The 14,573-nt window shown below is 43.5% G+C and overlaps 3 protein-coding genes across 7 annotated transcripts; 2 read left to right on the top strand and 1 right to left on the bottom strand.

Annotated features, from left to right (window-relative positions):
- The first annotated feature begins 293 nt into the window (after positions 1 to 293).
- LOC128426381 (probable crossover junction endonuclease EME2) lies at positions 294 to 3,666 on the top strand. The gene is made up of 8 exons (XM_053413230.1): positions 294 to 843; positions 1,552 to 1,673; positions 1,808 to 1,900; positions 2,022 to 2,146; positions 2,498 to 2,555; positions 2,654 to 2,769; positions 2,902 to 3,091; positions 3,180 to 3,666. The coding sequence occupies exons 1-8, from the start codon at positions 402 to 404 to the stop codon at positions 3,333 to 3,335; spliced, it is 1,302 nt and encodes a 433-aa protein (XP_053269205.1). The 5' UTR covers positions 294 to 401; the 3' UTR covers positions 3,336 to 3,666.
- On the bottom strand, positions 3,667 to 10,610 carry LOC128426377 (SPRY domain-containing SOCS box protein 3). 3 transcript variants are annotated; one of them, XM_053413224.1, is made up of 8 exons: positions 10,474 to 10,573; positions 10,180 to 10,280; positions 8,589 to 8,724; positions 7,747 to 7,930; positions 5,350 to 5,537; positions 5,093 to 5,195; positions 4,855 to 4,980; positions 3,667 to 4,765 (listed from the first exon to the last, which is right to left on the bottom strand). In XM_053413224.1, exons 3-8 carry the CDS (start codon positions 8,715 to 8,717, stop codon positions 4,227 to 4,229), a joined length of 1,269 nt encoding a protein of 422 aa, XP_053269199.1. In that variant the 5' UTR covers positions 8,718 to 8,724; positions 10,180 to 10,280; positions 10,474 to 10,573; the 3' UTR covers positions 3,667 to 4,226. The 3 variants fall into 3 exon arrangements, with proteins under 3 accessions (XP_053269199.1, XP_053269200.1, XP_053269198.1); XM_053413225.1 differs by having other exon boundaries at positions 10,180 to 10,235; positions 10,474 to 10,559; XM_053413223.1 differs by lacking the exon at positions 10,180 to 10,280 and having other exon boundaries at positions 10,474 to 10,610.
- A 613-nt stretch (positions 10,611 to 11,223) lies between these two features.
- nubp2 (nucleotide binding protein 2 (MinD homolog, E. coli)) lies at positions 11,224 to 14,421 on the top strand. Of its 3 annotated transcripts, none has more exons than XM_053413227.1 (7): positions 11,224 to 11,372; positions 11,771 to 11,889; positions 12,173 to 12,371; positions 12,631 to 12,785; positions 12,990 to 13,100; positions 13,517 to 13,586; positions 14,143 to 14,421. In XM_053413227.1, exons 1-7 carry the CDS (start codon positions 11,357 to 11,359, stop codon positions 14,277 to 14,279), a joined length of 807 nt encoding a protein of 268 aa, XP_053269202.1. In that variant the 5' UTR covers positions 11,224 to 11,356; the 3' UTR covers positions 14,280 to 14,421. The 3 variants fall into 3 exon arrangements, with proteins under 3 accessions (XP_053269202.1, XP_053269203.1, XP_053269201.1); XM_053413228.1 differs by having other exon boundaries at positions 11,285 to 11,372; positions 11,774 to 11,889; XM_053413226.1 differs by having other exon boundaries at positions 11,287 to 11,372; positions 11,716 to 11,889.
- Positions 14,422 to 14,573: the final 152 nt, after the last annotated feature.

Raw genomic sequence — 14,573 nt, 5'->3', positions numbered from 1 at the left:
GTTTATTTTTCTTTACATACAATAACATTTGTTTAAGAAACCAGGGCCTGTCTGTTCTTATATCTTCTCCCAAAACTGACTTTTACTGAACAGCTTTTTACTTAATTCTATTAGCTTGCTTTTTACTGCCTTATGTTTATCATATTATTATTGGTATTGTATTAGTAGTAGAAGTAACAGTATTATATCACTTAGTGCCTTTAATGTTTAGTTTTCTAGTTTTTTATTTTGTCCTCTTATTAAACTACTTTGTAACGACTGTTTTAAAGGTTGGTATAAATACAGGCTGCGCGTTTCGGAAGCGCGTCACTCGTCGGACACCATCGAACACACCGGCGATGTAAACAAAGCAGTTATGAACCGGGTGTAAACATCCTCTGGTCGAGTGTTGATGCTTTGAAATGTCTGTTTTGCGCAGAGCGGACGCTTGGGAAATATCTGAATCCGAAGAGGAAACAGACATCGAGAAAAAGGCTCCGTTAAACCACGATGAGATCAGTCAAACCACAACAACCAGCTCTCAGTGCGGAGATCAGCTTCCGAGTTCAGACCTCAAACGCAAAACCTCACCAGCAACGAGAAGCGGCTCACACCGAGCCTCTGCATCGCTCCCACATCATGGCTCCGACACACCGGGTCCGGCGAGGAAACGCCGCAGCAGGGAAGAGGTGGAGGCGGACAGAGAGAGAGGGAGGGAGGCGAGGGAGAGCCAGAGAGCATCCCGAGCCCAGGAGAAGGACGAGAGGAGGAAGGAGCAGCAGCAGAGGAGGGAGGCTGCGGAGAACCTGAGGAGTCTGAGGCCGGAGAACTGCCTCAAGAATCTCACTGTCTGCATAGATCCAGGTAGAGTCCCACTGTCTGCATAGATCCATATAGAGTCTGCATAGATCCAGGTAGAGTCCGACTGTCTGCACAGATCGATATAGAGTCTGCATAGATCCAGGTAGAGTCCGACTGTCTGCACAGATCCATATAGAGTCTGCATAGATCCAGGTAGAGTCCCACTGTCTGCACAGATCCATATAGAGTCTGCATATAGATCCAGGTAGAGTCCCACTGTCTGCACAGATCCATATAGAGTCTGCATAGATCCAGGTAGAGTCCCACTGTCTGCACAGATCCATATAGAGTCTGCATAGATCCAGCTGGAGTCCCACTGTGTGCATAGATCCATATAGAGTCTGCATAGATCCAGGTAGAGTCCCACTGTCTACACAGATCCATATAGAGTCTGCATAGATCCAGCTGGAGTCCCACTGTGTGCATAGATCCATATAGAGTCTGCATAGATCCAGGTAGATTCCCACTGTCTGCACAGATCCATATAGAGTAGATCCAGCTAGAGTCCCACTGTCTGCATAGATCCATATAGAGTCTGCGAAGATCCAGGTAGAGTCCCGCTGTCTGCACAGATCCATATAGAGTCTGCATAGATCCAGGTAGAGTCTGGATAGAGTCTGCATAGATCCACATAGAGTCTGCATAGATCCTACTTTGACAATAACCTCAATGGTCCACCTACCTCTATGAATCAGTGTGTTTTTTGTCCAGCCCTCCTGCAGCACGATGGGTCAGACCTCCTGCTGGGAACCCTGGCTGCCTACGAGTGGAGGTTCAGCCTTGAGAGCCAGCAACTTCCCAACAGCATCACATGGACCAGAGACGCACCTCAGGCGAGCACCTGATAATTTTCTCAACAGACATTTGGATTAAGTGGGATTTGTTTGGATTGATGTATATTCTACAAACACATTCTTACCTCTTTCTAGTTTCTTCAGTGTGATCATTACAGTTATGTCTTCAGCAGGGCGGAGGCAGCTTGGGTTCGCTGGAGGAGGATCAGACGGTGTTGTTGCTGAGTCTGACTGACTTCCTGGACATGGTGATCTCTGTGAAGAAAGTGAGCAGCCGTTCCGGTCACATTGCAGCCCATACCAATAGACTCTATTGATTTGGCCTCGTTGTTGCATGTTTTTAATGGTGCTCATGCCCCTTGGTCTCTGCTTCTGTTGCCCCTGCAGATGCTCAACAGTGGAGGGGAAGAAACAGGGGTGGGGTCTTTTCTCAGTCCTCTTTTGGAGCGTCTCAACCGTGATGCCAGGAAGGTGGTAACTCTCTTAGTGACAGACTCTCAGCAGGATTACAGGTCAGTGTACCTGTGACTGCAGAGGACAGAAGGACAGATGCCTCATAACTTGTGTGGTTATTTATCACCTTCAATAAGAAGCGTAATGTTTTCAGCCCTGTCGATGAAAGAAAGAACCAATGCTCACTTGCTTAAATATTTCGATATAGGCCAGTATTTTTCATTCATAGATATATTCAAAGGACTGATATTTATGATTTGGTGCAATTTGGTACACCTGCATAAGAAAAATTTGAATGTTATGGATTTAAAGGTGGTTTCATACGAAGGAGGTATTTTTTTCCCGCCACTGTTCTGCTGTAGCATTCATTTAAACACTCTGACCTGCCTTATTGTTTTACTCACCAACAGGACATATGGTTGTGGTGTGCCGTCTGGCCTGGGAATAGAAAGCTTGGACGTTGAGGAGGTCTGTTCACTTTAAATCTGGTTTCAACTGTGAAACACTCTCAATTCTTGTGAGGATTCTTGCTGTCTACAGAAAATGTGAGATTTCTTTCTTTCCAGGTTCTCGTTCATCTACAGCTCTGCAAGAATATCTCAGTGGTCTTCCTGGATGGCTGGCAGGAGGTCACTAACCACGTGTGTTCCGTCACCAAGGCCTTATCCAAACGCCCTTACAAGTATGCACCTGATGGAGTTGATATCACATTAACAGAACGTGATCTACTCTAAATCCCTATTGGCCTGTTGGCCTGTTAGTGTAAATCGAATGTTCTCTTTTGCTGATGAGATATCATCCATTGTCCTGACAGACTCCTGACAGAGGGATCAGAGCTTCCCTTCTGCGTGGATGGATCGTGGGCCAGCGGAGCTCGGGTAGAGAGGGACGGCTCGGGTCTGATTCAGGTCTGGAGCAAACAGATCCAGCAGCTGAACAGAGTTAGCCCTGGGGCTGCTTCCACTGTGACAGCAGCCTATCCGTCTCCTCAGCTGCTGCTGCAGGTAGACACGAGTGCACCTCAGTGTGGTCCTACAATGAATGACTACACACATTCACTTTGCCTTAAATTCACATGTTGTTGTTTTTTAGGAGTACCAGACCTTGGGGTCAGGGGAGGAGAGGAAGGGGCTGCTGGCTGGTCTCATCGTAAAAGGTGGAGGTAAAGATAGACGACTAGGACCAGAGTTGTCAGCCAGAGTGTACAGATGCTTCACAGCTCCGAACCCCCAGCTAGTCCTGGACTAATTTGTCAACTTGAGCATGACATGGATGCGAGGATCTATTCAAATCTGGTTTCTAATGACACGTGATTGCTAGTATGTAAATGTTTACAAGCTAAATACATGGCTTAAAAATCATGTTCTCCTCCAGTAAAATAAAATGTATATAGCAGATTCAAGAAAAAGATTTAAGGTTATATGTTTTGTAAATTAAAGAATTATATTATGTGTACTAATTTAATACAGTATTCTCATCAATTATGTGTAAATACAAGCTGTGCTGTTAGAGTGACACCTGTAAACTGCATATTATTATACTTTGTACAAATCAGTGAATTAAAATGAGCTGCACACAGTTTTCCTTTTTCCATTTATTTTATAGAATTGCCTGAGTAAGAAAGGTCATAAACAAAGCATAAACTGTAAAAACACAGTAGCAAATTATCTTGTAAGCAATAACATTACCACTGTTGACATTCAAGCCAAGTTGCTGGTTACAGAGTACAAGCAAAACAAAAGTTATTTCATGGTATCAAAAAGCAACTCCGCTCCCCCTGGAGTCCATTCCTGAGAACAATAAGTGTGTGTGTGTGTGTGTGTGTGTGTGTGTGTGTGTGTGCCCCCAGAATCCCCAAATAGAAATTTGCTAAAAATGCGAATGAATGACCCCAATGTCACTCTAAAATGTCAACTTGACCAAAAGTCTCACTCTCTTTTCCCATTTCATGGACAAAGTTATTTAAATGGTATAAAATGTCTAGTTATAAAAGAGAACCAACAATTCGCTCATGTCAACTCAAATATTGGCTAAAAGATAAGATCACTCTTTTCTTCATGATCTATTTCAGAAGACATTAATGGCAATAGTAGAATAGCTTTATAGCTTTAATAACTGAAAGAACGTTTTGACCTCAACTCATGTCCAGCGGCATCGTTTGCATTGGTAATCCTCCGGTTCTGAACAGCAGCTTTCATAGTCGCTGCTGGGAGGAGTTGGAGGGTAGTGGCAAGTGCAAGGTTGAGTTCGATGGGACGTCTGACAGGGGCACTGGTGTGATACGGCTTCAGGGAACGGACTGGTGCAGAGGGTCCGGGAGGTGCAGGCACTCAGGGGCGATACCGGTCTCGGGGTGGGGCTGGGGCTCAAAGGCAGGCCCGTCTCATCATGGAATTCCTCAGGCAAGTTCCTGTGCTGCTCCGAGGCCTCAGGGCTGCTGCTGAGGGTGAAGACCCAGCCCAGTTGTACTTGGAGGAGCGTGCGTAGACCTGGGGGCAGCTCCAGCGCACTGAGTATGTCTGGGCAACAGGGCAACATTTGGTGGAGCCGGGCGCAGCAAAGGTACTGCAGGGAGGTGGGTGTATGAGAGGCACGGATCAACTTCATACTGCTCTTAGCTGCTGTGGAGCACACCATCGGGTAAAACTTATTGTTTGGGAGCCTTGTGGCAGCAACACCTAATGTAGCAGAAGAGAAGACAGAATGAAAGCGAGAGTAAAAAGCTGTTTTCTCACAGGTGCTGCTTTCATTATTGGGAAACACGTACCTATGCAGTGCCGATTCTTGTAGAAGGTCAGGGTACCATGCCAAGTGTCAAGGTGCACGCCAATGATGGAGCCCTGACCAAATTGAGAGGAGAGGTTCACTTTGTCCCCTTTGTGCTGGAGGAGACCTGGGAACAGATATAGATAGAAAATGTACTTTCACTTTCCTCAATGTTTGATTATTTAGGTCAACCACCTCCACAGACTTCTCTGATAACTCAAGGTGTCTAACTCTCTAACCTGTGTAGGAGAGCCCCCAGCTGTCTTCATCATGGCCCAGCAGGCTGCCAAAGTTGTACTTGAACTTCTCCAGGTTGACCTCTTTTGTTCCAATTCCCACCATCTGCACCAATCAAACCACAGAAAGCAAAACGTCAAACGACAACAACAGGAATTCTAGCTCACCAGTAGGTCATGTGATTGCAGTGATACTCAGCATTCATCTTTTCACACACTGCTTATTTGTCATCAGTATGATTAAAAGGACTGCTCCGCACCATATCGGTTCCATACACCGGAGAGGTCATCTTGACTTCCCAGTAGTGTTGGCCGTCTGTCAGCTCCTTGGTGCCGCGGATGGCAGCTGTGCCACAGCTGTAGTCGGAGTGGAAGCTCACTTTCCTGTTGTCACCGCTGAGGAGGGCGCCGGAGGACTTGAAGTGCTCGTCCCATACCCAGTCAAAACCTGAGAGCACAGGTCACCAAATTACTTCAAATACTCCATGTAGCATTAGCTGCTAACATGCTAAACTTAGACGGTAAACATTATACCCTTTAAGCAGCAAGCATGGCTATAGACACTTATAGAAACTCGGATATCTTCGTTATGTTTTACGCTACTAAACACATAACCAGAATCTGTGGAATTTACTTTTAGTCCAGCATGGTATCAAGAATCAGTCGACAGTTTCAGCAGCTAACACACCAGAGGGGGAGATAGGCCTTGGAACAATCAACAAAGTATTTCCTGAGTCAATGAAATCAGCTAAATTTATCTTTTGAGCAACAAAATGTTTTTACTGTCCATGTCTTTTTTACCATGTGTTCTAATATCTGTGATCTGATTTGCTAGAAAAGCCAAATATAATATGTATATAAATGAACTTTCATATTGATGCAAAGGCCATATGTGTATGGAGGACCATACATGACTTAAGTAAAAATAAATAAATAAATAAATGTATAAATAAATACAGAAATAAATGAATAAATAAATAAATAAAAAAGGAAATAAATAAATTAATACAGAAATAAATAAATAAATATGTTAATACCAAAAGAAATGTCAAAAGAAATGTCTTAAATATATTTGCACATTTATTTATTCCCTGATACATTTTCTTTTCATTTGCAGTGTCCTTATGCTAATGAGAAAGGCGGGCCTAACCGCAGTCTCATGCAGGATTGGTCACAAGAGTGTAATGATCCAGCCCTACGTCTGCCTCTCAATGCTGGTGTCCAGTAGCTGTTTGCAGCGTTGAGCCAGTTCACACTTGAAATGAACTAGTTCAAGTTCAGAGGGTTAGTTAAGGTTATTTTTTATTGGGATGATTCAGGTGTCAGTAGTCCTGACTGTGGGCGTCACGTGTTCTACTGAGCACAAGGAGCGAGCCGAGAGGAGGAGGAGGAAACAGAAACTCCATCTCGGTACAAACCAGCTGCAGCTTCTGCTCTGATCATGAAGCCGCTGATCTCTGATCAGATGTGACCAGAGAAACTCTGTGTTTCCACTGTTCTACAAAGTCACTGACCGGCTGTTTCACGGTGAAAAGCTCAAGTCTCAGTCACTGCCCGTGTCTCTGAGCAAGTATATGGCGGAGCGCAGGGGCTGTGTGTGTGTAGCTCAGTTGACCAATCCTGCTCGAGACTGAGGTTAGGCCCGCCTTTCTCATTAGCATAAGGACACTGAAAATGAAAATGAAATATATCACGGAATAAATAAAAGTTGGAATAAATGTGGAAATAAATAAATAAATGTGGAAATAAGTTTAAGACATTGATTCATTTAATTCTGCATTTATTTCCACATTTATTTATTTATTTCCACATTTATTCCAACTTTTATTTTTCGATTTCAGTGTCCTTATGCTAATGAGAAAGGCGGGCCTAACCTCAGTCTCGAGCAGGATTGGTCAACTGAGCTACACACACACAGCCCCTGCGCTCCGTCACACACTCGCTCAGAGACACGGGCAGTGACTGAGACTTGAGCTCTTCACCGTGAAACAGCCAGTTAGTGACTCTGTGGAACAGTGGAAACACAGAGCTTCTCTGGTCACATCTGCTCAGAGATCAGCGGCTTCATGATCAGAGCAGAAGCCGCAGGTGGTTTGTACCGAGCTGGAGTTTCTGTTTCCTCCTCCTCCTCTCGGCTCGCTCCTTGTGCTCAGTAGAACACGTGACGCTCACAGTCAGGACTACCGACACCTAAATCATCCCAATAAAAAATAACCTTAACTAACCCTCTGAACTTGAACTAGTTCATTTTAAGTGTGAACTGGCTCAACGCTGCAAACAGCTACTGGACACCAGCATTGAGAGGCAGACGTAGGGCTGGATCATTACACTCCTGTGACCAATCCCGCATGAGACTGCGATTAGGCCCGCCTTTCTCATTAGCATAAGGACACTGCAAATGAAAAGGAAATGTATCAGGGAATAAATAAATGTGCAAATATATTTAAGACATTTATTTTGACATTTCTTTTCGTATTAACATATTTATTTATTTATTTCTGTATTAATTAATTTATTTCCTTTTTTATTTATTTATTTATTTCTGTATTTATTTATACATTTATTTATTTTTACTTATGTCATGTATGGTCCTCCATATATGTGGCCCAGGTGTTGGTTGATGTGTTGTATTTCAGCAGTTCTAAGATTTCGCTCACTCTGATCCTCCTCCCCACAGAGGCAGTCACTGATGGCAGCCATTCCCTGGCTTAGCTCTTCCTGTGGCTGACACTGGCAGAACGACTCCCCTATCGACGCCGCTGTGCCGGGTAAGGCCACCACGTCAGAGACAGCCTGGGAACTCACAGCATGGTAATCCACTTTAGCCTCCATGTCACTGATCTGGTGGACACAAACAATACAAACAGCATCACGTTAGTCCAGGGACATGGTCATGGTCCAGAAATGTTGGTTCGGTCGAAGTGAAAGGAAAAAAGCTTTTGGATTATATTTACTGTTGTATCCATTTCACTGTCAGGTGCAATTTTGTACAAAAAAAAGAAAAGAAGACTAAACCAGGACAGGGAAATTATAATCTTGCTGTATTGCACACTAATTCCAAGAGCCAAATGAGAAACCAGCACCCGTATGCCATGTTTCAAACCATGTCTACTAAAACCTGTTCATGCTTCCTATTGGTGAGAGACGTCATGTGAACCTGTAAGTAAAATTAGAACCTTTCCAAAAATACCATCCTTCCCATGGGAGATGTGACCATGTCTTACACATGGCCATTTCAGACCGGCCACAGTGCCAGTGGAAAACTACTGGTACTCAGGTAGAAATAGTATCTACACAGCCGTGGTTCCTCTATGATTTTCTGCAAAGAAAAAGTAAGTTCTCATCCACTAACAGTCAACAAGTACTACTTGTGTCTCATTCTCCAGTTATTTGCATTTCTATCGGAATTTCTCACATTTCACACCACCTCCTTTTAAATTCCCACTTCTCTATTCATGCTGTCATCTTTTGTTCTACCCTTATACCCTAGCGGCCTCACCTCCGCCGTGATCTGGTATTCCCAGTCCTCTCTGTCCATCATCTGGATCTTTGCCATGGCATCTGTCTCTCGCCGTGTTTCGCTCCTGGCCCAAGGCCGAGCCCGGCCGTTTCTGCCTCGTCTCAGCATGGCAGCTCTGTGGACGGCAACCCACAAACCCTGTGACCAGCTGGTAGGTATCGGTACAGATTCATTGGTGATAGTTACTTATTCATATTCAATCACACATTTCCCCAAACTATCAGCCTATATTCTAGGAAGAGAGACACAAATAACTCTGTTTCTGACGGAGGGAGAATTCTGGGAGAATTCTCATTGCTCTAATTCAACTGAATATCAGTTGAACTGCAATATGACCTCACTAACAAATTGAAAACATCTGAAACCAGTGAGTATACATTTTGTTTGCATGATTTCTTTTTTCAAAGATGAGGTTTGACTGATAACATTTGGATGCCGTGAGTTTTCTCCCCAAAAAATGACTAAAAAATTCTCACTGTGTTTCCCAAGTGACTTACAAACTTGTTGGACAAATAAAACAAGAGTTACATATATTCACTTCGGGACTTTTCCTTCAGTTCAGTATGTTTAGGTTCTTTTTCAGCCCTTACAGTCAATAGGAACCTGCAGGATATCATTTAGAATGAAATGTCTCCTTCAGACTGATCTTTGTGTGGTAGCTCGCCTATTTCCATCTGTCCCATATGTCACAGTTGGCAACAGGAAGGGTTTCCACGCACTTGTTTAACCTTTAAACCCGACCCTCTGCTCTGCCACACTGGTAGCATTGACGGCAGCATACACACAAGACACAGATAATTTCGTCAAACCTAGTGACTGCTATTTATATCAAGTAGAAGTCATAGATTAATGGTGGAAGTGGATCAAAAATCATGTGACAATAATTGTAAGATTTTGGAGAAGTTTAAGTCTCGTTAAGTCGGTTCCATCAGGACAAACAACAGTAAGTGACACGCTGCATGTCCTTCATGAAGACTTCTCTAATAAACACTGAGCAGTCAGTGAGGCTGATGCATACCACTGAAAAGAACACGATTTGTCAGGTTATGTAAACACAAGCCTTATTCTTAGTTAACTGTTGTCACACTCTCCTCTTGGGCTCATTGACCCTAAGAGAGAGACAAACACAGGCCGAGTATGTTTGCTTTTGAAAACACATGTCTGTGTTGAACTCTTTCTCAGCCATCAGTAATCATTACAATCAATAACCTTGGATTGGTTTTGATTTTTTTTAAAGTAAGAAAATAATTTGTTTAATCCACATGTAGCAATAAAAAGCTTATTCCATGGAGGAAAAAAAATTGTATTATACCTGATACTAAGTGCATTCGATTTATTCTCTAGTATAATAACCATTAGTTGCCCCATGAAGAGTTGTTGTTTTCCCAACGCCCCTTGACCTAACATGACGTCTCGGTTAATGTCAGTGCTGAACCCAGCAGCAGGTGCAGGGGATACGCGCCAACATTTAAGATGAGTGAGTCTGGAGGTAGTCTCACTTTAATTGGTCTTTACCCTACATACTGTTAATGCATCATCTGAACAAACCAGTCAGGTCAAATTACAGTACCTCTATCAGCCAGTGTGCGAGCGTCACAGTGATCTGGATGGGTTCTGTTTAAGATGCTGAAATTATTGAGAATGATTCTGGTGTGAATCATTGGATGTGACCTGCAACAGAACCTCATCTTCTATTCACTACACAAAACACAGCAATCTGCAATCTGCTCTACATAGCATCATACATACATAGATAGTATCTCTCAAATATCTCAGCCAAAGACCTTAATATGAAACTTCTGTCATATAAAATCCGTTCATCTACAGTCCAGCAGGGATTTTTCTTTTTTCCGTATGGTCTTACCTTACAGCAGTCTTCCTGTACATTGTCTTGCAATGGCTCATTTGAAAGTCGGTGTGCCACTATAACTATAAGTGACTGTGTGACAGTTTGCACACTGTCCCACTTCTCCTAGCGAGACGTAAACATTACCTCTCCACGCCCTCACGTCCTGCTTATTGGATAGGGCCTGTTAGGAGGAGGGTTTTATGGTAATGTACTTAGTTACCTCACCTAACTAGGGTAACAATCTAATCTGAACTTTGGCCTTTGTGAAAATCATGCTCTGTGTTCTGTGGTTATAACACAAGGGAGTGATGTGCTCTAAAACTTGGTATTTGGTTATATTTACTATTCACTGTACCTAAAATAGTAATGTATAATTCAAACCTGTATGTTGTTAGTTATCATTTTTTGCTGCTGTTAGTGTAAAGTGTCTTGAATTCCAGTATATTTGGGAGAATAATATATCTATACATATACCTATATCTATATCCATATATTTGTCTATATATATATATATATATATACCTTTACTTGTATATATCTACGAATACATCTATATCTAAATATCAACATTGTCATCTACATCTTAATCTGCATCTACATCTAGATCTATATAAACATCTTTATTTATGTCTTTGTGCTTTGTTTGACGTGTGTATTATCACATGTGAATATCAACAACAAGTACACCAGCCATGCTAATGCTGATTATGATATTTCGTGGGGTGTTCGAACGCACCATATTGTGCCTCGGCAGCCTATTGGTGGCGCTTCGTAAGAGGCGGGACCTAGATGAGAACGGTGCAACACAATTGGAGAAGCAGATGAGCACCCTATGACGTCAGCAGGAAGCGGCTCAATCCGGTGCTGCGTGTGCATGTTGTAGCCCCAATTCTAAAGCATGGAACAAAACAATGGTAGGTGGAAAACAACAGCTCTACAACGTTTTCAAGATGCTTGAGTCTGACTTGTAGCTTGTTAATGTTTACATTAGCTGTGTGTGTTCAATGCTAAAAGATGGCAGCTAACAGAACCTGCTGCGTTTAGGGTAACAGCTTGTATAAGTTGTTAGCAGAAGCTAACTGGAAATACGCTCAAGTTGAAGATGTTAAACTTTGTCAGCTGCTATAACGCCACTGAGATAAATAGCGAATGTAATGACAAGCTGTTACATCGTGACCTCTGACCCACTTACTGTGTTGAACCCGTGACCCGGGCACTGTGTCTGATAACATCCTCTACTCGGATCGCCATTTGCAGTCGAGAGAGAACCATGATGTGTTCGGTGCACTCACCATGTTCATCTGTTCCGCAGCAGACGGGAATCTGGCTCAGGTTCGACACGTTGTGTTGGTCCTGTCCGGGAAAGGAGGTGTGGGAAAGAGCACCATCACCACAGAGTTGGCCCTGGCTCTCCGACAAGCTGGCAAGAAGGTGTGTAACACGAAGAGAGGCTATACAATATGTACATTGTGTATTAAAGTCCATTTGTTATTTCCCACTAAAGGGATAGTTCACGGAAAAAGGCAAAATTCACTCATCATCTATGCCGATGGAGGGATGGGTGAAGCGGTTGAAGTCCATTTTCATTTTTAGGGTGAACTATCCCTTTAGGCAGCTGCAGTCACTGTCATTCTGCTATGAGTGTTTTTACAGTTTTGTATAATTCTGCACACTACTCCTGACTGGTGTTCATACAAACCATCATCATCATCAGGTTGGCATCCTGGACGTTGACCTCTGTGGGCCCAGTATCCCCCGCATGCTGGGCGTGGGCCGGCCTGATGTGCACCAGTGCGACTCGGGCTGGGTGCCGGTCTACACCGACGCCCAGAAGAGCCTCGCCCTCATGTCCATCGGGTTCCTCCTGGACGACCCGGATGAAGCAGTGGTGTGGAGGGGCCCCAAGAAAACAGGTGTGATATCCTACTGTTGTTAATAGAGCGACCGACTTATCAAGTGGCCGAGGAAATACACCGATATAAGACTTTCACTTAATGGTAGTTGTATCTTATGTTTGCAGATTTGCAGCTTTTTGGGGTTTTATGATATTTACACAATTGCCTTTTTACTCTTGGAAGATTTGCACAATACAATGCTGCATGCCTTGTACTTAAACTTTAACCCGTCCTCTTCGCCTCAATAGTTAATATCTCTGAACTTTCTGTCCTGCAGCTTTGATTGCCCAGTTCGTGTCAGACGTGGCGTGGGGGGAGCTGGACGTGCTGCTGGTGGACACGCCGCCTGGGACGTCTGACGAGCATTTGGCCGTACTGGAGAACCTTAAGAAGCACCGAGTGGATGGAGCCATTTTGGTCACAACACCACAGGTATGCACAAATTGACCCCTGTGCAGAGAGAACCCCAACTATTTACTGACAGTTCATCATCATGTTTACATGCTGACTGCTGTTACAAAACAGCTGAGCGTCACCACATACTACCTGTGTTTATAACTAGTTTATAATTACCTAGCCTCCCTCAGATGCCTTACGTTGAGTGTAAATTGCCGTTGCTGGTCTTGTTTGCTTCAGGCTGTATCGACTGGGGACGTGAGGAGAGAGATCACCTTCTGTAAGAAGACGGGCGTACGAATCCTGGGCATTGTGGAGAACATGAGTGGCTTTGTGTGTCCCCACTGCTCCGTAAGTAAACTCTCTCATACTGTCGATTGGGCAGATCAGACATGAAATACTAATATCTGGGTATGAACCTGTAGTCACGGTCACATGTTTCCAAAGCCGTCTTCAGACATAAACTCTGGAAGATTTGGGGAAAACATTCTTTGCCTTTCACACAAATAACGCAGGAGGAGATTGTTCGGGGCAGATACATTCTCATATGGGCTCATTTTCTGGTCATTCCACCAGGGGGCGCTGGCAGGAAATGCTTAAGAAAACATCCAGAGCAACTGACTCAGACATTTGAATTTATCTGAAAGAAGCTGAAGTATATGAAGATGATTACAAATCCTCTGCCGCTTTAAACATGTCATTTATTATATTACATTTTTTTTGTTTAGGTTTGTGCATCATGTTTATTTACTATTCTCTCTTTCCAGGAATGCAGCAATATTTTCTCGAAGGGCGGCGGTGAAGAATTGGCCAAACTGACAGGATCAGTCTTCCTCGGTAAGAGCAGCAAGCTAGAATTACATGTAATATCAGCTTGCGGCCACAGGGTGTCATAACACACAGCGAGTGTGCATCACTCCTCTGCCTCCATTCATCACTGCTGTGTTGCCAAAATGGTCGATGTTGACTTCAGTGCAGTTGCAGCAGGTTTGAAAGAGGAATAATAACTCAAAGATACGCATTAATCAATAATTCTCAGTCAAAGCAATAGATATTTTTTTACGGTTTCCCTCGATGGCTATCCGCTTTGTGTGGAGATCACTCTCTGGAGTAATGATGCGGCTAATTCCGCTCAGCCTGTGGCGGTGAGAATGCATCTGCCACTGCCACTGCTGCATAGCTTTAGCCAGCAAAGGAAACTGTACCATGTCCCTGTGGTCCTTTAGACGGTGTTAGATGTTCCCCATTGATGCTCATTAATTATGGCATCACGTAACGATGCTGCTAATCATTTCTCAGTGACGTATCAGATGGAATATTTAGAAACGACTGCGCTGGCGTCATTTTGATAATGCATAAGCTCAGTAATCAACACTCGTCATCTCCATTTCAGGTGCCGTGCCCTTGGATCCTCTGCTCAGCAGCAGCATAGAGGAAGGCAAAGATTTCACACAGTCATTCCCCGACAGCGCCACCTTCAGTGCCATCAGCAGCATCACACAGACTCTGCTCGACAGTCTCCAAGCTTGAGACACGATGTTTAAATATCTGGATCGCGCTCACACATCAGTACATAGGCTCTGTAATTTGTACAATGTAATGGCGAGTTGTTTTATGCTATTTTTCTATGTTGTGTTCTTCCTGTACAGTTAAATAAAAAAAATAAAAAGTCTACCTGCCTGTGTAGTTCTCATTCAGTGCTGTATTAATCAGCTGTCACAGAAGATTAATATAGTACAAAAGCAATTTTAATAGTGCTTTAGTAATAAGAGTACTTAAATGTGTCACAGTGAGATGTGCAGTACTAGGAACTATATTTTTGGA

This window comes from Pleuronectes platessa, chromosome 21 (genome assembly GCF_947347685.1).
Source record: "Pleuronectes platessa chromosome 21, fPlePla1.1, whole genome shotgun sequence".
Classification (NCBI taxonomy): Eukaryota; Metazoa; Chordata; class Actinopteri; order Pleuronectiformes; family Pleuronectidae; genus Pleuronectes; species Pleuronectes platessa.
The sequence above is the reverse complement of the archived record's forward strand: the minus strand, read 5'-3'. Positions and strand labels throughout refer to the sequence as shown.

Bases quoted from the DNA above. Each gene is read 5' to 3' on its own strand.
- LOC128426381 (XM_053413230.1), top strand. From the start codon at position 402: ATGTCTGTTTTGCGCAGAGCGGACGCTTGGGAAATATCTGAATCCGAA. The intron at 1,901-2,021 runs GTGAGCAGCCGT...TTGCCCCTGCAG, and splicing joins TGGTGATCTCTGTGAAGAAA to ATGCTCAACAGTGGAGGGGA. The intron at 3,092-3,179 runs GTAGACACGAGT...GTTGTTTTTTAG, and splicing joins CTCCTCAGCTGCTGCTGCAG to GAGTACCAGACCTTGGGGTC.
- LOC128426377 (XM_053413223.1), bottom strand. From the start codon at position 10,514: ATGAGCCATTGCAAGACAATGTACAGGAAGACTGCTGTAAG. The intron at 5,538-7,746 runs GTGAGCGAAATC...CTGTGCTCTCAG, and splicing joins CTGTGGGGAGGAGGATCAGA to GTTTTGACTGGGTATGGGAC. The intron at 4,766-4,854 runs GTACGTGTTTCC...CTGCTACATTAG, and splicing joins CAAGAATCGGCACTGCATAG to GTGTTGCTGCCACAAGGCTC.
- nubp2 (XM_053413226.1), top strand. The intron at 12,786-12,989 runs GTATGCACAAAT...TGTTTGCTTCAG, and splicing joins TTTTGGTCACAACACCACAG to GCTGTATCGACTGGGGACGT. The intron at 13,587-14,142 runs GTAAGAGCAGCA...TCTCCATTTCAG, and splicing joins GACAGGATCAGTCTTCCTCG to GTGCCGTGCCCTTGGATCCT.